This window comes from Balaenoptera borealis (assembly GCF_965194805.1).
Source record: "Balaenoptera borealis genome assembly, chromosome: 12".
In the NCBI taxonomy this organism is placed as follows: domain Eukaryota; kingdom Metazoa; phylum Chordata; class Mammalia; order Artiodactyla; family Balaenopteridae; genus Balaenoptera; species Balaenoptera borealis.
The window spans coordinates 26757573-26780177 of NC_138869.1; the positions used below are offsets into that span (position 1 = coordinate 26757573).

At 37.4% G+C, this 22605-nt stretch overlaps 1 protein-coding gene across 5 annotated transcripts in view; it reads left to right on the forward strand.

Moving 5' to 3' along the window:
• Positions 1 to 22605, forward strand: part of SUCLG2 (succinate-CoA ligase GDP-forming subunit beta) — a 256923-nt gene that overhangs the window by 124213 nt on the left and 110105 nt on the right. For all 5 annotated transcript variants that reach the window (XR_014232125.1, XM_082344803.1, XM_082344801.1 and 2 more), the window contains 5 exons: positions 4510 to 4609; positions 5534 to 5624; positions 9897 to 10049; positions 11618 to 11707; positions 18773 to 18869. Coding sequence is in view for 4 of the 5 variants with exons in the window: in XM_082344803.1 (XP_082200929.1) it covers positions 4510 to 4609; positions 5534 to 5624; positions 9897 to 10049; positions 11618 to 11707; positions 18773 to 18869 (531 nt within the window). In the remaining variant the exon portion in view is untranslated. The remainder of the gene's footprint in view (positions 1 to 4509; positions 4610 to 5533; positions 5625 to 9896; positions 10050 to 11617; positions 11708 to 18772; positions 18870 to 22605) is intronic.

Here is a 22605-nt window from a genome sequence, read left to right on the forward strand (position 1 = left end):
CCAGTGTTTGTGAGCCCATGTGAGACTTGTTGAAAGTTGAAATAGTTGTTTCAGTCTCAGAAACAGTCTTATTTCACAGCGAGCAACCTACTCACAATTTGAGGAAATAAGGGTCATTCTATAGGAGATATTACAGTAATGATTAAGATAGGGATAGGTAATTCTCCACTTTTAAGTTTGGGTTCTGGGGTCATAATGAAAACAGGGATGTTAGCTCATTTCCTTTGGGAAATTGCCACTTGGGTCTCTATTATCACCCTATAAATTGTATGTTCTTTATTAATATTCATCTTTTCATAGTATCTTTCAACTCTGTTCTTGCCTCCTCCTCCCCTTTCTCCTTGCCTTATAGTAATTGGTAAATCTGAAATACATTTTAACTTTCTCTATTAAGGATTCTATCAAACCTCATGAAAGGTGATCACTATGTTAGAAATTACACAATGCCGTTGTGCTGAAAACTGAATATTCCAATTTTGCTTGTCAGTGAATCATAGAAATCATAGTTCCCCCCCCCAAACTACAGTGTTATTGACTCAAAATAGATGATCATGGCAGTAGTCACCTTGCTACAGTACTGGTATATGGAATAATACATTTTGTGTTTAGAAAGTATTACACTTTGGAAGAGCGCAATACTGAATAAAAACCAGTTCAGTAATACAAATATTTGTTTGATCACCAAACTATTTAAAAAGGATAGTTGAAGATAACTTACTCTTATTGATATTCTTGACTAACATTTTCAGACATTTGTGATGGCCCATTTGTGTTCTGGTTCTAAAGTATGTCTTGTGAACATTATTTTGCATAAATGTATTTTCAGAATTCCATCTCTGAAAAGTAAAGTGAAGTAGTTTTACAAAGCCTGCCTAATTAAAAACATTTCTTATTTATTCTATTTAGGTTATGCTTTCCTTAATGAATTTATTTATTCTTTAAGATTTAATAATGCTTCCAAGAATGTTTATTATCCAGCATGGGACTGTTGGGGAACTATAAAAATTGGTATAAAACTGTATTATTGTAATTATAATAACACTTGTGGTGGTGGAGAATGAGAGGAAAAAGTGAGAAAGCATTATTTTAATGCAGCTAATAGAGTGAAATAAGACCATGGCTCAGAGGGGTTTTTTTAGGCTTTCTTAATGGCTATAAATTTTGTTCTCTTAAGTGATAATGGTATTTGAAAGTCTTACATATCTATTAAGTTTATCAAATATGTCTCTATAGTGATTTTTTCTCCTAAAATATATATAAATTATAGTAAACTGGTTTCCATCAAACCCAATAGAAGCCTAGCCATGAGCACTGCTTATTATCAGAAACTCACCAGTAAAGGAACAGAATAAAGTGAATGTATTGCATATTTAGGCTACTGCATGTAAAAGTATCAGTTAAGAGCAGGGAATTTGGAGTTATACAGACCTGGGTTATACCAGTAATATGGTTATCAATGTATAGATGCAATCCATTTCTGTACAAAATCTATTGGAGGAGAGTCTTCCCCTCCCCGTCTCTTTTTAGCTTTATATCCTAAAATACAGTTAAATCATCTTGTGTATTCATGCAAATATGGAATTTCCTGTATGGGATATTCTTTTGTCATTCTGTTTGGGAACAGAGAGGTAACATTAAAAAAACAAACAAATTTGTACAAGTTTTTGGAGAAATCAGATCTTTAAATAAAATGGAAACAGTGACATTAAGTATGAATCCACTTGGTAAATACTGAATGAAAAAACTAGTTACTGTTCAGAAGGATTTGGCCACTTAATTTTTAACACTTTGAGTAAATAGCCACATGAGTTAAATTACTTTATGTGAGTTTCCCTCAAGATGAGACACACTTATTTTACTTTGGGCTACTGACCTGCTGTACTGATTTAGTATTTGAGATCTAAGCAGAAGAGATGATTGTAGTGAACTTATTTTTGGCCTGGGGTGTAAGCTGCAGAAGATGTACCTAGATTTGATATAATCTTTTTCTTTCCCTTTTTCTATTTGCCCCAGTGTGTGGCTTCACAGTCTCCAACGTGGTTGCTTGGTCTACCAACTGTAGACCAAGTTGGAGTCCTTTAATACATACATGATCAGTGGTGATATGAATAACTGACAACAGTTCATTGAGCCTACAACTGTTTCTGTGTCTTGATGGTTAGTGCCTAAAGCTTATCTAATCAAACCTGTGTAACACCACTTAACGTTGCCCATTTAGGTAGTCTGCATGGCTTTCAAGTTTTGCTGTTGGAAAGCTTGGAGAGGAAAGCATCTCTTTTTCTGGATGACGAGGATATGAAAAATGATAATGGCAATGGAATGCTGGCTATCCTTTTTAAAGAATTTGAAGAGATCACAATTAAAAACTTAAGTAGACAGCAAAAAGTGTTTTTTCTACTTGGTGTCTTCAAAAGAGAAATTGGAAATGTCTTTCTGTATTCTACTTTTTTGCTTAATTGCTGAAAATAATTATAATGATGATGGCTATCATATTTTGACTCTTTTTTTAATGCGCCAAACTTTGAGATGAATACTTTGCCTACTATTTTCATTTATTCTTCACATCATTCTAACACTATAGATTATTTTTGTTTTGACTATTTTATAGATGGACCTGTTACTTTTACCTTTCTGAATCTCATTCTCCTCTTCTCTATAAATAAAGGGATAGGCAGAGTTGGAGATTTTAACTAAGTCTGTTTTTCTTCAAAGTTCTTGATCTTAATACTACTCCTACATGCAATAGCCTAAATATGCAATAAATTCATTTTACTTGGTTCCATTCCTGGTGAGTTTCTGATAATGAGCGGTGACCATAGCTTGTCTTCTACTCAGTTTGATGGGAACTAGTTTATTTTAAGACATCGTTTGACTGATGTTGTTATGGTTCATATCCTGGGCAGAAACTATTGTCAGAGGTTATAGAGGGCAGCAAAGAAGGAACTATGTATACTTCTGAGAGAAGGTAAACCCTGGTTTTCTGAGTGTGTGCAAATATAGAAGGGAAGACCACCCAATAAGACAATGAGCCTTAATAATCTGCTTATATCAGCTAGAGTGACTGTCTTACCCAGTGCCTTCATAGTGTCACATCCTTCCGTAGCACCCCATTGCCTTCATGATAAAACCTGTGGCTCCTTTTCTTTGAACCTTTGCCTGCTTGCCTACGAGTAACCACAATGATGGTAGTAAAGTTGAAATAACCAACAATTATGGACCTTACATGAGTGGTTGCAGATTCCAACAATTTTTACCATCTCACCCCAAATGGAAATAATCCTTTTGGTTCCTCACAATATACAAAGGTAATAAATGTACTAACTGATTGTGGCAATACTCTTTCATTAGTGAGTTTTTAGGATTTGGGGATATTTGCATATATTTTCTAATTTAATTCTTAAAACAACCCTCAACATTGTTTCATAATTGAGTGAACTGAGTCTTAGAGACATTAAGTAACTTGTCCAGTATCACACAGCTGGGCAAGGGATGAAGGCTTGATTAAAACCTGGGTCTGTGATTCTAAACCTGGTGTGCTGAACCAGAAAACCGTTAGAGCCGTATCGGAGATTGTCTGACTCAATTCTCTAGTTTCAGACAAAACTGGATCACAAACAGAGAATGCCAAGCTGTGGCCTGAAGATGTGTACTCTTTGAGTTATTAAACGCATCTGATTTGGGGGCTGACTTTTTTTTCATTTTTTTTTTCTTTTTGTTGGTTGGGTAGGGGAGCATTCCTGTTGGCTGAGGGCGCCTTCTCTATCACTGGGCTGCTTCACACATCTAGCTTTCCCACCAGTCCTATAAAGATATTTGAGTTTATGACTTTGGTCTCAAAGGTCAAGAGCAAACAGTTCACTCTTTCCTTGAGCGTTTTGAGAAACAAAGATTCCCCAACCACTTTCCTCTGGGATGTTCTGTTACTCTGCCAACATTGAAAAAATACTGCTTACTTTTAGTTTTAATCCATTTCCTCCTCCCTTGCCCAGCCCCACTGATACATAGAACAACTGCTCAAAAAACCGTTGGTTTCCAAGAATACAGTTCAATACTCCCTTTGCATCTTGTCTTTAATAAACCTTTCCCCCACGTAAACCAGCCTTCCCTTTGACATCTCAGATGGCTGACAGGTAGTTAACTCCTCTGATTGGCAGATTGGTGTCTCTGCCACACGGAAGTGTCTTTACACAGTAAAGTTAATACTTCCAGCCTGGATTTATTTAGCATCTTCTGACACTCAGAAGAGCCAGGGAACACATGCCTTGCTCTCCCTTGGGATGGCTGAGTATTAGATTAAACTGGCAGGAAATATTTGAATGTCCTCAATAAACAGACTTTGTATTTAGGCACATTAATGTTTTTTGAAGTTCTTTATTGCCTTCATTTTCAAAGTCGGTGTGAGAGAGCTTTTACCAGTCATTTTTGGAAGTTATTTCATTACCACTTCCCTTGTTTCTTAAAAAAAAAAGAATTGTAAATCAACTACTAACTCTGGATTTTCTTTTGCAGATGCAAAAGAAATTGTTTTAAAAGCCCAGATCTTAGCTGGAGGAAGAGGAAAAGGTGTCTTCAGTAGCGGTTTGAAAGGAGGCGTTCATTTAACAAAAGAGTAAGCCAGGAGGTTTTAATTCCTTGTCTTTGGGCCAAGCAGTTATGGAAGATCCTGCTCATGATTGAAAGGAGCACTGAGAAAGAGGGGGTGGGAGTAGGAGCAGGAGGTAGCACATAAAGGAAATAAATTACAGGTAGAGGGCTCTGGCAATGCCTTAGTTTTCCTTCTCCTCCCATAAAAGGATTTTTGTTCACTAATTGGTGAAAACTTGACACTCCTCCTGTTCTAGACAATCAGTGATTCATCATGTTTGATATGGTACCACTTACAAATTAAATGCTGCTTCTGTAATGCCACTCTCCTACTCAAGAACCAGCGGTGGCTTCCCATTACCAATGGCATCATTGGTCCCTCCTGTCTGATAGTCTAATTCTTCCTTTATCTGAACCTGTCTGATCAGCTTTATATCCTGTGTCTCCACACACTGAACACTTTCCTCTCCTCTCCTATCACATACCTTTCATGGTTTACTTTGATCCTTCCCCTTCCCTTTATCCCCATCTTTGGTCTTACTTCCCACATTGCCCACTATCCAGTATTTGTTATTTAGCTCTTATCTTAGTCTGCTATGCATTTCAGCATTGTGTCTCTACTATGACTGTAACTTATGTGGGGGGAGAGGATAGCAAATGTAAGCAAGCTTCTTTTTGTTTCCCTTCCCTCCCCTCCCTTCCCCTCCTCCCCTTCCCTCCTATGGTTTCATTCATTCATATATATTTTGCACTCAGTGAGCCTCTGGTACAGTGCTAGGCACCTAGTGTATGAGCAGAAAGCACCATGGATTCTATGAAGGTGGAGGTGGGCCCTGGGCAGGGTGGACTTGGGGATATAATACGGACTCTGCTTTAAAATGATTTTCAACAGAAACATTGACTTTCTTTTCTTTCTTCTCTCTCTCTCTTTTTTTCTCCTCTCTCTTAGTCCTAAAGTTGTGGGACAGCTGGCTAAACAGATGATTGGTTATAAACTAGCAACAAAACAAACTCCAAAAGAAGGTGTGAAAGTTAACAAGGTAACATGAATGCTTTTGGTCATTTTCTGTGTATGTGTTAAAAAAAAAGAAAAGAAAATCATACTTCAATTTTGACAGAATCAAATGAAGCAATGCACTTTGGCAACGTGCCATTTTATTTTTTAAACCTCACATAGTTAGTTCTGTGTTATGATGTAACTTCAAGGAGAAATAAAAAGGATTCTAAAGTAGTAATAGTGTTTATTATCATCAGCATTTAGTAAAGATGGGTAGTGATTGAAATACCTTTTTCTTTCAGAGCACAGGCATGATTCTGTTTAAAGCCGAAAGACCTTGGCATAACAGCTCCTAGGGTCAGTGACAGACATTCTCTGCTCCCTCGCAGCCCCACCCTCATCCTCAGTATATCAGAATTACTGTACCCGTTACAGTTATTTTTCTATGTGCCCCTATAACTTACTTTAAGATTGTTACCATTTTGACCCACTGTTCTCACTGGGAGTATGTTGTATTAGTGAGGTCTCTTGGGACACCCAAGTGTGTATAGGGCACGTACATGTATACACACACAGAGAAAATAAAGCCAAGAGCAAAGTGGCCTGCCTCAGCCATGAAATTGTGAGTGGCAGAGCTGAGGCCAGAGCCTAACTTACCATGAGAGCATCTGTCTTGGTCCCGAAAAAGGACACTGAGCTGGAGGGAGATGGGGATACTGGAGGGTCATTAGCTCCTTCCCTCTGAGAACACAGAGCCTTTCTAAATGTCCAGGAAGCCCACAAACAAGACTGGTTCTGCTTATTTCCCTTTCCCACTGCCTCGCAGGTAGATGCAAGAGCTGTTTACATCTTAAAGTGGTTTTTTGAATTTATTTTTGTTCAGCCCAGTGAGGTACTTTTTTTTCCTTTTTAAACTGGTTATGAGCCTTTACCTGTGTAATGTCTTCAAAATTTGTCCCCAGATGATATGATTAGTAGTTTTGTTTGTAGGAATTTTTTGCTTTATATGGACACATGGGGTTTTAGATTAGAGTTTCTGATACCTTTAAAAAGCATATAAAAATACACAAAAGAGGGGCTTCCCTGGTGGCGCAGTGGTTGAGAATCTGCCTGCCAATGCAGGGGACACGGGTTCGAGCCCTGGTCTGGGAAGATCCCACATGCCACGGAGCAACTGGGCCCGTGAGCCACAATTACTGAGCCTGCGCGTCTGGAGCCTGTGCTCCGCAACAAGAGAGGCCGCGATGGTGAGAGGCCCGCGCACCGCGATGAAGAGTGGTCCCCACTTGCCACAACTAGAGAAAGCCCTCGCACAGAAACGAAGACCCAACACAGTCATAAATAAATAAATAAATAAATAAAAGAACGTGAATTTCTTTAAAAAAAAAAAATACACAAAAGAAGATTCACACTATATAGATATGCATAAAATTAGCTTTGTAGATCGGTTCATGAAATACTAGAGATAAGTGCATTCTTGTGAATTGAGTCATTGCCAGGAAACTACCAGAGTGATTTATTTTTAAGTGTTTTTTTTCCTGATTGCAAAAGTGATTAACATATGTAAAGAATTCCAATAATACAGAAATATAAAAATTAGAAAAGTAAAATTGCCCTCTAGTCTCACCCCTTAATTGCCATGCTTTGTTTCTGTCCTTTTTCTCTGCAAAATGTGTATTACCACATTTTGTAACAGTATTATTATACGCAACTTTAAGGAACATGCATTTTTAATTTATAGAATCTTGGACATCAATCAGAAGTTCCCAGCTTATAGAAACTTTAGATTTCTAAGTTTGTTCAAGAAGCTATTTAAGGACATTACATACCTCGATTCACACTGGGTTTTTTTTCCTAAGTCTGTGTTTGTGGTGTGTTCCTTGGGATAGTAATAGGGGAGGTGAGACAGTGCTACTCATCATGTGCTCCATGAGTCAGTACCCGTACTGGTTACTGTTTCGCAAAGAGATTAAGTTCAGAAACTGAGTACACTGTTAATCCTATCTAATCGCTGTCCTGTTAAACGTAGTTTGTACAGTGGCTCTCATCCACAGGCTACAATTTGAGTAGCATGATATATAAAAAAACAAAACAAAAGGAACAAACAACAAAAAAATGAAAAACAGGTTCATTGGTCAAATAGGGTAAAGTATGTTAAAAAGCTTTCCATACCGGAAGACTCCAAGAAGAGGCTGTGTTGATATTGTTTGTGTCAGTCACAGATGAAGATTGTTGAAATGTATCTGACTGCACTTCTCATGGCATGAGTGTTGATGGAGTCCATTTAGATTCTCTCTGTAACAATCCCTAAAGTATTTTAATATCCTGGTTCATATGAAGGGCATCTTAATGTCAAAAAACTGGTCTGTTTATAAAAATTTCTTGAATTATCTATTGATAATCATCATTTTCCTGAGAATGTTTTTCTGAAGAGTGCTGGGTTGTTTCTACCAAGCAGGAGCTGTTTGAGGCAGCAGCTGGTCTTTACAAATAGAAATTTGATGGAATGCAGAGCATATCTGTCAACACTTTAGAAGATTAAGAATAGGACTCTTGAATGACACTTATCCTAAAAAGTTATAACGTTGTATTGCTTGTCAGAATAACTACTGAAAGTTATTAAATTTGGCTCACTAGACTAGCTCTGTATTAGAAAGTGACTTGAAATCAGAATGGTTCTATGAAAATCCTAACACCGTGTGCCAAGAAATATTTCTTACAAACTCATGAGCTACCATTTATGATAGAAGAATCACTATGAAACCCCTTATAAAGTACTTTATTTTTAACCAGTCATAAATTCCATAAAGGTGTGAAAAGAAGGAATTCTGTATTCATTACGTTATAGCTTTCTAGGTCATCATATATTTATCGTATTTCATGTGACTTAAAAATTAATGCTTTTGTGGCTTCTGGGTAGCTAAAATCTAATGTTACTTAATGAGTAACATTTTTTGTGAAACGTATTACTGAACTCTTAGGAAAAGCAATGTATGTGATTTTATTATTTTCACTTCTAGTACTGATTCTTCATGGATATTCTTATTTTCTTTTAAAAAGCATCCAAGACATCTGTTACTATTTTTGTTGGGAGTGTTGGTACAGCCTCTCTCTCCAAGGAAATTTAATAGTACTTATCAAAATTTAAAATATGAACAATCTAAAACTTAGCCCTTTTACCTTTATATACCTTGACCACAGGGATACTAAAACAGTGGAGCAAAGCTATATGTACAGAAATAATCACTGAGGCAGCATTTTAGAAACATGAGTCCACATAAATTGTCTGTCATCAGGGACACGGTCAAATAAATATTGACATATAAGTACTGTGTAGTCACAATGAAGAGAGAGGACCTTGTACAATCCAAGTTGTAGTATTAAGATTAAGAACAAAAAGGAAGAAAGAAAGGCATTCAAGCATGTATAATATGCATCTGTGTGCAGGATGATTCCATGACTGATGCTTGCAGACGCATAGGGAAGAGGTAAAAGTTAGTAGTGGTTTTTCCTGGCAGGGTTGCTTCGTGCCTCTGTTGAGGTCGTGCAGAGCAAAAGGACACCTGTCTGGCACATGCGTGGAGAAAGAAATCCTTCCATCTAGTATGCCTCCTGCCCATTCATGGTCCTGGAATATGACCACATCCTCATAGAGGAAGGGACGACTTTTTGTGATTATCACAAAGGTTCCATATGGACTCGTGATCACTCTGACTACTGGGGCCCAAGGGGTGTGTATGTGCAGCAGGGAGCTGCTTTCACTGTCTCCTCTGTATACTTTTAGTATCGTTTGCATTATTTTCAAACAAGCAAATATTATGTTTGTAATTTAAAAGAGTATAAATTGAAATAAAAATACAGTGATCCAAGAGATAGAAGTATTCAAACATAGGAAGCATCAGACATACCATAAAAAGAATCCTTCTTTGGCAACCAAACTTGGTTTTCCACCAGTGCAATCTGAGAAAAATCAGTGTAGTAATATATATGTACTGTTAATGTCTCAAATTAAAATAACAGCGCTTGCCTGGAGTTTTTCTTAAGTATCAGGGTTTCTGAAGGAAGAAGAAAAAGAAGATTAAAGTGGGAAGGTTCCTTGAGGCAAACCGAATACCTGTCACTTGAACAAGTTATCAGGATCAATTAAGGAGGTGAAAATGGGCACTGTGCACCATGAGAGCAGCACTCTCAAATCTCACTGTGTTTAAAGACCCTGAAAATGAAGCTGTTTGATTTGTGTAGCAAGTTTGTATAGATTTCCAAGTGGAAATCAGCTTGATGCTGACTTTATTTGACTTTCCCGCTAATGTGGTAGGTGATGGTTGCTGAAGCCTTGGACATTTCTAGGGAAACCTACTTGGCCATTCTGATGGACCGGTCCTGCAATGGCCCTGTGCTGGTGGGCAGCCCTCGGGGGGGCGTTGACATTGAAGAGGTGGCAGCTTCGAATCCAGAACTTATTTTTAAGGTATGTTTAGATTCCTGACTATGCTCTGTTCATTGATTGTTGCTCTACAACCTGTTAAAGATTTAGTGTGGAGTCTGAGCCAGGTAGACTGTTCCTGGGATTTAAGGCATGAAGATATTGAGTCCTTTTTCTTACTGGGTGTCCAGTTGAAGGTTGGGTAGATCCAAAGTATGCGCTTTTCAATGTCTTTTTCTTTGCTTTTCCCCTCCCTTTGTTTTTTCCTCCTTCTTGCCTTTTCTTTCCCCCTCATTTCTTTCCATCCACCTTGCCCCAAGAATTAACCAATGGAAGATGATTGTGATATTTCCATTTCCTCTTGGTTAACTCTACCCCATTTAACAGTATATATGACCCAGAAATTCTCTCCTAGGAAATCAGATGTGAACTAGAGACTGCCTTGATGTCTTTCAGTACTGGTAATGAATACTTCTAACGCCCAGATTCTATCAGTTTGTTTCAATTCATTAAATCTTGTGTGTGGGTTTTTGTTTTCTTTTGTTTTATTTTTGATATTAGGATGAGTTTCTAGCCAAAGAGACCTGAGGTCAAATCCTAACTAACCAGTACATTTCTCAGTGTCTCTAAGCCTCATTTTTTGAATGAGTAAAATGAAAATGGGAGTAATTCCCACCCCATAGAGTTGTGAGGATTAAATGAGGTGATGTATGTAAAGTGCTTATCAACCTACCTCAACTATAAGAAGAAAAACCTAAGGTCTTTAGAACTATAATCCCAGCTTTTAATTCTGAGTTCTTAGTGTCAAAAAGAAATCACAAAAAAATTTTTTAGCAGAAACATTCATTATTCCATTTAAAAAGTGATTTTTTTCCCTCCAAAAAGCAAGAATTTTATTTCTTGAAACTCTTCATTTATATAAGGTAGTAATACTTTGGAGATTGGTTTTAAAATGTTTTCACCAATGTTACATATTTAAATTAACTACTTTGGAAGTTAAATTGAGACTTTACATGCTGGCTTACCAATAATACCTACTTTTTTTTTTTTTTTTTTTGAAATTAACATGATTTAAAACAAGCCATTCCATTTGTTAAGAGAATACATGAAATAATATATATGAACAGCACTCAGTGTCTTGGAGGCAATGGTCCTTTGTAGAGCTAGGGTATTATTAATAATTATCATCATCAATAGAGTGTTTAAATCATAAGGTAATATTTAACCTGTATAAGACAAGCTCTAAGCTTAACAGCAGTATTAGGCAGGAAAACCTTACTTTGGAAGCCTTCCAAAAAATGTCATAAAAATTAACTGCCTAAATATTCGTCACTGCCATCTGTATAGTAATTAAAAGTGAAAACTGGCCTCTGATTGTCTTGTCAGCATGCCACCCTGAAGAATTGTATAGTTTTCGGAAAGGCTGTTTTATAGATGGTCTGCTAATTAAAATATACCCTATAGGCAGCTGTGGTGGCCCTGCTCAGAGATCTCTGGAAAGGTGCCACACTTTAATTACTCATTTGCAAATAAATACTAAGTATTTTCTTTTGAGGTTGTAAATCTTTTCATTTGACTGTCTGAATTTTGCTCATTTGATTCATTTTTATTAGGAGCAAATTGACATTATTGAAGGGATAAAGGACAGCCAAGCTCAGCGGATGGCCGAAAATCTAGGCTTCTTTGGGCCTTTGAAAAACCAGGTACCTGAGCAATTGGAGGCTGGTGTGTCTGACTTGTTTCAGAAAATGTTTGGGAACTTGCTAATTGCCTCTGATGTTTGTGATTATCAGGAAATAGGGTAATTTATTGTTTTCTTTTTTTTCCTCTAGTTGTTTATAATGAAAAAATATTTACCTGGTGTTCCAAAGAGGATGTTTATGGCATGTGTGTTTATATATATATATTGATATATCAGTATGTATGTGTGTGAGAGTGTGTCGCCTGCAGACACATGCACTTTGTTATGTATGTTGGTCTCTTTGTCTTTTTGGTAGCATTGCAGCTCCAGCGCATGAATTATAAGAGGCAATATAGTGGTTAGAAGTACAGGCTGTAGAGTCAGGCAGTCCTGAGTTTGAATCCTGTGCTGCTACCCAGTACATGTGTGATTCAGACCATCTGAACGTCACTTTCATCATCTGTAAAATGGGGTGATGAAATCCTAACTGAGAGGGTTATCATGAGGATTGAGTAACCTGATGTGTGAAAATGCATATTCAATACTCCAGAAAGGTCAGTTATTATTGTTATTAGTAATATACATTACTTAACTAATTGCTATTCTTTCATAGCTAATGGGCATTTGAGATGAATGTTAATGGCACAGAGGTGATATTTCACTGAAAACAGCTTAAATTATGCCAATTTAGTAATTATATCCCTTGGTTTCAAAGACAGAAAAATCACCCTCTGAGCTATTAAGGGAGAGAGTCTGTCTTGAGCATCACAGCCCTGCACTGCCCTTGGTCCTGCCCATAGAGCCTGATGTTATGTCTACGTAGGCAAGCTTCCTTATCTCACAATTAAATCAGAAGAATTTACTGGCTATTGTTTTCCATTACTAAGAGGAGCCACCTTGATAACCCTTCATCCTCTGTGTGCATGTGTATTTGTGTGTGTGTGTGTGTGTGTGTTGTCCTAGAGCTCTAGGATTGTTATAGTTTCCTTTAATTTAGTTGGGCAACGTTCCTCCAGTAAAACAGTCAGTTGTGCACTCTTTTTTTTTCCTGCCTTTACTTTTTCTTTTGATTGATTCTATGTCTAGAAGTTTAAAGGGTAACAATAAGGCAAGTCATAGAAGGGTGAAGCAGAATAAGACTTTAAAATATATTTGTTTCAGTTAAGAGAGAACAGCACTTACTGGAAGATTGGGGAAAAGGCTCCAGTGGAAAGCTACAGGTTCAAAGTGGTAGTAGGAAACAGGATCATCGGGGACTAAACCTCAGTAGGAAATAGAAAGGGCCAGGCTTCAGTGGACAGTTAGAGGAATTAATTGTCATTTCCGGGACTGGCAAAGAGACGCCAGGTTAGTGACCTGCTGAAAGAGAGATAATGGAGGATTTGTGCGTAAGGGCTGCAGTGGTTGGTTTCACTTCCTGAGTATGAGGCCACTAACTATATTAGCTGATCATTTGAGATTTATTTAATGGCTTCTTGTGTATGGGTGGTGGTCACGGAGAGCCACTCTCCATGTAGTCACTGTGTTCTAGCCACACTGTCCTACAGTCAGTTCCAGAATGTGCTCAGTAACCCTGTTTACATCCTCTATACCCCTTTGCACATCTGTATTTCTCTTGGACATTTGCAGTCACCTTTGCTGGATTCTCATCCGCACCACAGCAGGGACTTGGTGAATCTTGCTCACTACTGTGTTGCTAACAAAGTGCTTGGCAAATATATTAGATGCCCAAGAAACATCTATCATATGCGTGAATAAGTGAAATAACACATCTAGGATGTCCACTTGGAAGAGATTCCTGGGGAGTCAGGGATGGGTAGCTGTAAGTGACAAGAGAATGAATTTGGAGTGGTTAAAATCTGCTGACCACATGGCTTGAAAACTCAGGAGGTATACATGACAGAGTTCTAGAGAAGGCAATAATAGTATTATGTACACCGTCAGTCCCTCCCCCCAACATAATGTAAGAGACAATTAAGTTATTTATAGCTCTTAAATGACTGAATCATGTTTTTCCAATACCCTAAACACTCTAGGTTTTAAGTGAGTTACCTATGGAAGGAAGATGAACATGCAAGTTCTCAGGGGTCATTAGTAGCTGTATTGTCATTATATTTTTGACTTAATATACTGAGGAAAGTAAAGAAGTGTTTTAAATCAGTTTTTTTTTTTCCTTTTTTCATTGTTGTCTCTATGAAAGGCTTTAAATCTTCATTTGCTCAGCAGAGTTGGACCAAGGTCATCTGCTGAACCCTGGCGAACAGAGGTGATAACTAGCCATTGTTTCCTAGAGGCTTGGAGGGCAGTGGTCGGCCTTCTGACAGTGAACACAGGAGGAGGGGGTGTGAAGGAGAGAGAGAGAGATCTCAGCTGTAGTTGTGTCCAGATTTGTTCATCTGGGACCCCCCATTTATATTTGGACAGTAGAACGTGGAACGCATGGCGTAGCAGCGCGGGGAACTTTCGGAGCTGTAGATTGAGGGATCTCTGCTTTAAGTGCTTCCTCCAGTCGTGGGGCTCAGTGTACTGTGAGCAGAGGAGCCACCTGAGAGGAGAAAACATTTATTTAAATGATCAGCCATCGGTGATCTTTTGATAAGGAAATGGTATCTTAGAGGCCCCTCGACTCAATGTGACTTTGAAAGTTACTTGATTTTCATTTAGGATGTGGTTTGGGCCTTTGGAGGTGCCTCACTCATGGATAAACGACATATAAAATGATTCTCTTATAAAATTATTAATATCTTTCCTGTGACTCATGCCTGTTGTCTCTAAAATGTGATGTATTAATATTAGGTTTAACCAAAAATAAACATCACCTTGAGTAAAAACCTACCAAGTATATGTTCCTGGTGAAAATACATTTCAGCAAGAGCTGACTGAAAAGACTGAAGCCATGGGAAAACTGAATATGACTAAAATCCGCAAGTTCCTCAAGCATGTCTTAATTATCATCTACACTATTCATTTCTAAAAGCATAGGCACCGTGAATTGGCAGCATGCGCCTCTAGGATTTAAGCTGATGAAAATATCCGATAAACCGAGTTAATACAAGTTCATTAACCCTTCTGGGTGTGGTTTGTACCTCTGGCTACCTTTTAAGAACCGTATATGAATGTTGATGATGTTAATTCCTGGAGTGCAAGAGAACTTTTTCAAAATTTTTTTTAACCTGTTAAAGCATTTTTGAAGACATTGGTAAATTTGTCAGGGTTTCATGCATATGGCCCTCAGGATATTTGATGTTAGGCATTTAATTTTTTTGATTGCTTAACAAATAACCTTAAAATAACATTAATTGTGGCAAAAAAGAAACAAAACAAATATTCTGTACAGCATGGTTACTGAGGAAGTAGGTGGCAGTGGCAAGCTGGCTAACTGCACATTTACTAGCAGGATGTTTTCTTTGACTGTGTTTAATCTGTTTTTTAAATTTGAACACATTTAGAAAGCAGGGGAGCCAACTCAACTTGCCACAGGCCTTGCCATTTCCTGTTATTACACCTGGGCAGACTGACGACGCTTTGCCTGGAGAGCCTTTATAGTCATTTGGTGTATAGCCTCTGGAATAAGGCACGTTCTGTCTCCGAGCCAGGCTGCATCTCCCTTGTGGATATTACAACACAGATTTTATAACATATACCCCTTGTAGGTCTTACAGCATAGATCTAGTCATGCTTCAAAAAATGTTTATGGTCCGCCTTTACACAATAATAAACAATTGTAATAACGAATGCCCCCCAAGTGCTGTGTTAATGTATAACTACAATGGCAGTAACACGAGAAAATTCAGGCTTCATGCTAAGCTAGGTTAATATAAGCTTTAGAAGTTTTAAAGCAGCCCAGGTGTTCATAGACAAATAAATGGGCAAAAAAAATTTAGTATATACATACAATGGAAGGTTGTTCAGCCTCGAAAAAAAGCGAGATCCTGACATGTGCTGCAGTGTGGATGAGCCTTGAGGACATTTTGCGAAGTGAAATTAGCCAGTCACAAAAAGACAAATATGTATCATTCCATTTATATGCGGTATCTAGAGTAGTCAAAGTCTGGTTGTTAGGGGCTGGGGGAGGGGAGAATGGGAAGTTGATGTTTAATGGGTATGGAGTTTCCGTTTTCAGGATTCTGAAAAAGTTCTGGAGCTCGGTTGTACAACATTGTGAGTGTACTTGACACTGATGAACTATATACTTAAAAATGGTTGAGTTTGTGAATTTTATGTTATGTGTATTAAAAAAAAATTTTTAAAGTAGCTGGGATAAGATCTTATATATGTATGCACACAGAAGTTATTTCTGTTATGCAGTGTCTCCTTATTATTAAATTGATGATCATTTCAACCATTATTTATTGTGTTGACCCTGCACAGAGGCTGAGTAACTGTAGTGGATGCCATGGTGCCCAGGGTAGACATCATGCCTCTTGTGCAGCTCACATTGCACGCTCATATTGATAACCTGGAAAATCCCTAAAAATACAAAAAATATTCAGCAGTGAGTCACTTATCTGCTCTACACTGTAACTCAAATAAAATCAGTTTGCATTTATAAAAATAGAGTAAACATTAAATAAAGAAAATCTTAAAAAGTTTTTGAAAAAATAATGGTAGAATTGTGAGGGTGGGACCAACCTTTTTCAAGTCCGGCACGAAGCCAGAAGCCAAGAATGACATTATTATTATCAAATTTCAGTGCAGCAGAAGTAACAAAAACATGGGCAAAAGATAAATGTTAAAGGACAAAAATATTTGCAATTTCTATGAGATTAAGATCTAAATTCCTTCATGTAAAAACGCCTCATATAAGTTAAAATGAGAAATACTAAAATCTCAACAGAAGAATCGGCAAAATTCACAGCAGAGGAAATACAGATGCTTCAATATCATAGAGAAATGCTCAGATTCATTCACAGTAAGAGCGATTCAAATTAAAACCATATATGAGGTACCCACTTTTACCTAGCATTCTGAAAGATCCAGATAGCTGATGGCTGTGAGGAGAAAAACAACCTCTATGATGCTGGTTTGTAGAAGGGGACATTAGTGAAAACTTTTACCAAGAACAATTTAATAAAATCTTTTATTATGTAAAATGCCCACCCATTTTTGCTCCACTCCAGGGAATATATCCTACAGATGTTTAATCATATGTACGATATATATGTACAGATACAGGTAAGGCAGCATTTGAAGTAATGTCAAACTACTGGAAACCAAATGACCATTATTTAAGAGACAGGTTAAATGAATTATGATACATCCATACAGTAAAATATCATGCAGCCATTTACAAGATTGCTGTCTTTGTGTTGCTGATGAAGGCCCTCTGAAACCTATTAACAAAGAAACAAGGTATAGAACCAAGTTGGGTTTTTTAAAAACGATGAATGCAGAGTGTATATACTTGCATATGCATAGCTGTGTCTCTTAACGAAGCATCAAGCAGTAAGGTGGCTGCTGCAGGAGGACAGATGGGGACTACGTGGCTGGGGAGTCTGGTGAAGGTTCTGAGGGAGACCCTTGTGTACCTTGGGAATTTTCTATCATGTACATGTACTATCTAGCCAGAAAAAGAATAATATTAAAAAATATTCAGCCTTACTCATTATGTTTGTTTATGTCCACTGGCTTTCAAATTAGGATTTAAGGAAGTTTACACATGTATATACAATAAATTAAGATAATATGAATTACATACATCTCCAGGAGTTCTTTACTCAATACCAGAACAAAGAAATCACTCCTAGTATTTACCACAGTGGGACTTTATTCTAGGTAATTGGTTATGTAGGTGCTGTGAGAGCAGAGAAGTTTCAGAGTGGACAGAGAGGCAATGCAGAGCTAAACAACAGCAGGAAATTGTTGCTACCTGTGTGCTCAAGGGACAAAGTGAGGCGGTGGTATTACTGGACTTTGGGATACAGAAGTTGGGACCCTGGTGGGAATTAAAGCCAGAGGAGACAGAAAGAGAGGGGTAGAAATACCCGTCTTTTTCCTTCCTCCCACCTCCTGTCTCTCACCACTGCTTTCCATTGGCTGAACTGAAGCCAGCTGGCCCAGGAGCCTTGGAAACACAGCCTGAAAGTGTCAGCTACCTTGATACAGAGTAGAGGTGGGGAAAAGCCAGAAAGGAATCTGAGGGCAAATAATGCAGGATGGGAACAATGAACAAAAATGTAGCAATGGGAAAACCATGGCTGGGAAATAAGATGGAGCCAAGAATGAGACCGAACCCCAGCATTCAGCCTTGATTGCACATTGCACAGTCTCACTGTGCTGCATCACAGGCTGTGTTCACTGCAGGTGCGAGCTTTCCAGGGTGTTGTCACGCCTCATTTGTGATTCTTCCCCTAGCCCGGGCTCACGCAATGCCAGCCTGCTGTGACATGAGCAGTTAATAAATGTTAGTTGAAAAGAATGAATGAGCGAGTGAATTTCAAGCAGAGTAAGAAAGATGAAGTCAGGGATAGGACACCAGGGAAACTGTTGGATATTTTTGCTCTTTGTGGTTTATGCCTTTGGGACAAACTGTTTTCCGTTGGAACTGTGCTATTCAGTAAGTTTACTGTTTCGGGCTTTCATCCTCCTGTTTTGCAACCATTTCCATTAGACACTCAGTAATTGTTTTTTCACAGATTATAGGTTTGGATTGATGAATATAATAACAGTTTTATTCCAGCCTAATAAGGAAAACCTTGTCATTATAAACTCTGGAAATCATGTTTACCTTTTACTTAAATGGAGCTTGTTTGTATTAGTGATTGTAGCTCATATGGTGGTATAGCTCAGGTAATAGGGACATGATAATTTTCAAAAAGATTAACAACATTTTTAGGCCGTACTGAAAATATTTTGTTTTCTTGATAATGGTATTTCCTGGTGTCTGGAGGAAAGGTGAGCAATTCCTTCTAATGAATAGCAATAGAAATTAAAATAATTATGCTTTTCTGTTTTTCCCTTCAGAAAACCTAACTGAAAATAAAGACATAACTTGCTATTTTTAAGGTTTCATTAATCCAGCAAAATAAATGTGTTTTTTTTTTTTTTACTGCTTTCATGTAATTTCATTTCACTTGATCACATTTAGGCTGCAGATCAAATTAAGAAGCTGTATAATCTCTTCTTGAAAATCGATGCTACTCAGGTGGAAGTGAATCCCTTTGGTGAAACTCCAGAAGGACAAGGTAAAAAAAAAAAGAGAGAGAGAAAACAAATTAATGTAATTATTTATGCAAACTATAAATTGTACAAAAAGACTGTAGCAGCAGCCTTGCATTAATTTTCTTCAGTAATTTAATTTCTGCCATAGTTTCAAATGCTCCCATGATGCAGTTGAACATTTCAGCCCTTGAGTTTGTTTGTAGCCAAATGCCAAGCCTCCAGGAAAGTTATTTTTATTTAGAAACATCCATCCACCATCACCCCCTAGTTTTCATGCCCCTCACTGCTGCTACAATGGTAAAGATTTAGGCTGGATCAGGAGCCACAGCACTTGGGTGTAATGAATGCACCTGCTTTTATGGAACTGGAACTGTTTGAAGCTTTTTAGTTTACCTAAATCTGCATGTAATTTCACCTTGTGTCTCCTGCTGAAGTTATGTTATCATGGTGAAGCCTCTAGTGCCCCATCGTCAAACTCTTTCCCGTTACTTGGTTAGCAGCAGAAGGAGACATTTTTGTGGAGAAGGTTTTTTCTTCCCATTGGGTACTTGTAGTGTATCAATAACTGTCTTATATCTCAGCACCTACCACCCTTGCACCGTGTCTTGCATACAGCAAGTATTCAGTAAGGTCTTATTAATTTGATAGCAAAAGCTTGAAAATGTGCATGTGTTTATGGTGGGGGGTGGAATATCAAGGGGATAGGATAGTGATAATGTAAGTTTCATGAACCTTGTCTTTTTTAGTATCTTTCAACACCAGTGTCTTGTTTGTTGCTTAGCATGTTGTGAGCAGACAGTAAATAAGGATTTGCCATTGGACTAATAAGTACCCATTATGTGCAAATATAAATAAGTTGTAGACCAGCATGGATGGTACAGTTTTTTCTCTTTAGTATATTTCAGAGATTGTATAGTCAGACTCAGAAATTTTAAAATACCATGTCCTTGGAACCCAGAGAGGCCTGGGATTGCTGTGTTCCAGCCACATATGTGGGCTAAGCCTCAGTTGTTTTTTGTTTGTTTGTTTGTTTTTGTTTGTAAATCCAAAAGAGTGGGTAAAAATGATACCTATCTTGTAGGGCAGTTGTCTAAATGAGGTGATTGGTGTAAACATCCAGTGTTAGACACAAAATAGGCTGGCCCCTGACATTCATAAAATGTATTCTCAAGTAGTATAGAAGTAGTCCAGGAAAGGTATAGATTTTATATTTTTATCTATTTTTTTGTTTTATTTTGTTTTTTGTTTTTAAAGATTTCAGATTAGGACAGGCAAAGAGCTCATGTTTAGGAAACCATTGAAATTAATAGGTTTCATGGTTTACACAAGTGACCACTAGATAAAATTCTGTGATTGGTCATTTATAAGCGAACTACCTTTATTCTTAAATATTTGAAAAATTGCATTTGGCTGTAAAATAATCAGTATTTGATATAGAGAGGAGAAGAAAATTGTTTCTGGAACTCATACTTCAGGCACTGTGATAAACTTTTATGTGTCTTCTTTTTTTATTGTTTATCATAACCCTGAAGAGTTAGGAGTTGTTATCTCCATTTTATAGAAGATTGAAGAATGAATTTGACTCCCCCATGGGCAGTTAGTTACTGGAGCTGGGATTCAAACCCTTGTCTTTTGGAGTCTGGTGTGCATGTTGATTCTGATATGCCAGACTAACTTATGGTGACCTGCCTTATTTTCTATTTTTTCCATCTTAAACTGTTAATTTGCTTTCATCAGAGTGATCTAGAAGTAGTCTCCAGTTTGGGAATATCAGTTAAAATTCATGCTGCATTGAGTGGCTGATAATTAAATCCAAGAGAGGAAGTTCAGTTTAAATTCTTAAAGGTCATATATTGCTTTTCAAGCTAATATGCACAAGCAACCTGGTTATTTCATATTAACAAAAAAAATGGAAATTCAGCCATCAAGTTGGATAAAAATGGCATTTTCATTTAACCCTTTGGGAAGTTGTCGGTCACAGATTGTGGTCTGGCAGCAGGGAACAGGGCTACAAGAACCTTTTCCTAGAGAGTGTTTGTAAAACCTCGTAAAATCTGAAGTTTCCTTTTTAATTATTAAGAGAAAGGAAAATTATTGAGCTTTTTCGAAGGAATCGTCCTAAAATACATTCCATGTATATAGTTCATTAAAACATAAGTCTTATGTGATATTTTTAAGAGCAAAATTATCTTTAGCTATTAATTTGTTCATTGTACCATAAAAGTTCAGCTATTGAATTATAATCACAATTAAATAAATGTGTTGGTTTATAACTCCTAATGAGCAGTAGTCAAATTAAACCCAATTAGGAAACGTTGATGAATGACCAAATGTACAAATTGATCTTCGTCATTGTCACAGTGCCCTAAAGCCACCCTTTATTTAGGAGCTATGAAAGTAGTCATTTCTATCTTAGCAATATTGACAATATTTATAATCAGAATACTTAAATTTTTCCTTTTAGATCAGTAAGAGCAAAACATATAACCTTTCCCATTAAAACCTTGACTTAACAATTACTCTTTTAATTTAGAAGTTTAAGAAGCTTGGCATTACACCAAACTTTTTACTTTAAAAAGTTTTAAACTTATTCCTTGTACAATTTCTTTGTAAAAGAATTTCTTCAGTCTTCTATTGCTTGATGAGGAACATTTTTAAAAATTCCAGGTGAATGGTCATATATATGCATAATAGATGACACACAGGAGAAAGAATAGCATTGGCCTTGATAACATCTACGCTGCTAGGTCACCAGTGGGGAATTTTTGGTACACCCCAAGAACGATTTTTTCCAATGTGATTAATAGTCTGATTCAAACAATATAAGTGGGCACTACTGACTGTAATGTAGTTTAGTGACTACTAGTTAGGGTTATAATGGTTGTTAGTGACACAAACCTACATCAGCCTAGTTTTTGTTAAAAAGCCCCCTGGGGAGGTGGGTACTTATTTTACTTGTGTTACAGAGACGTTTAAGGAGTGGACTGGCTTAAGGTATGAAGGTAATCAGGGGTTCTCTGGTTCCCCAGTGCTGCTTGCCTCTAACTCAGCATCTTTGTCCGCCAGCGCCTCTGGAGCTGTCAGCCAAGGTGGCTCTCAGTTTTCATCATTCTCCTCCAGCAACAGTAACAGTCCTTTCAGATGATGCTGATTGGCCCTGCTTGGGTCACATGTGCACACCTAGACCATTCACTGAGCTGGAATCACATGGTGAGAAAAAGGCAGTTTCGCAAAGGAAAAAGGGACATTGAGTTAAAACATGTCTATGAGAATGACAACTTTTATTGAAATGAAAGCAAACAATTAAATAGAAAGAAATGAACTATTTTCCTTGCTTGTCCAATTGCAGTGCCAGATTTAATTCATTAAAGCTGTAGCCAAGTAAAAAGCAAGGTTTTTTTCATTTTTAATTATTTACCTATCTTCATTTACTTACTTTGTAAGCCACTGTGAGATTTTATATCTTATTTCTTTTCGTCCCACTCAGCCAGATCTGCCTGCACACAGACTCGTTTCTTCGGTATCTTTAAAACAATGTTTCTCATTGGGGAGGGTGGGCATTTTGTTCCCCAGGGGCTGTTTAGCAATGTCTCGACACATTTTTTTACTAAAATGTAATTGACATACAACATTATATTAGTTTCAAGTATACAACACAGTGATTTGATTTATATCTATGTCTATCTATTTAGTGAAATGATCACCACAGTGAATCTAGTTAACATCCTTTTTTGCTTTTCAAAACTTGGGGTGCAGGAT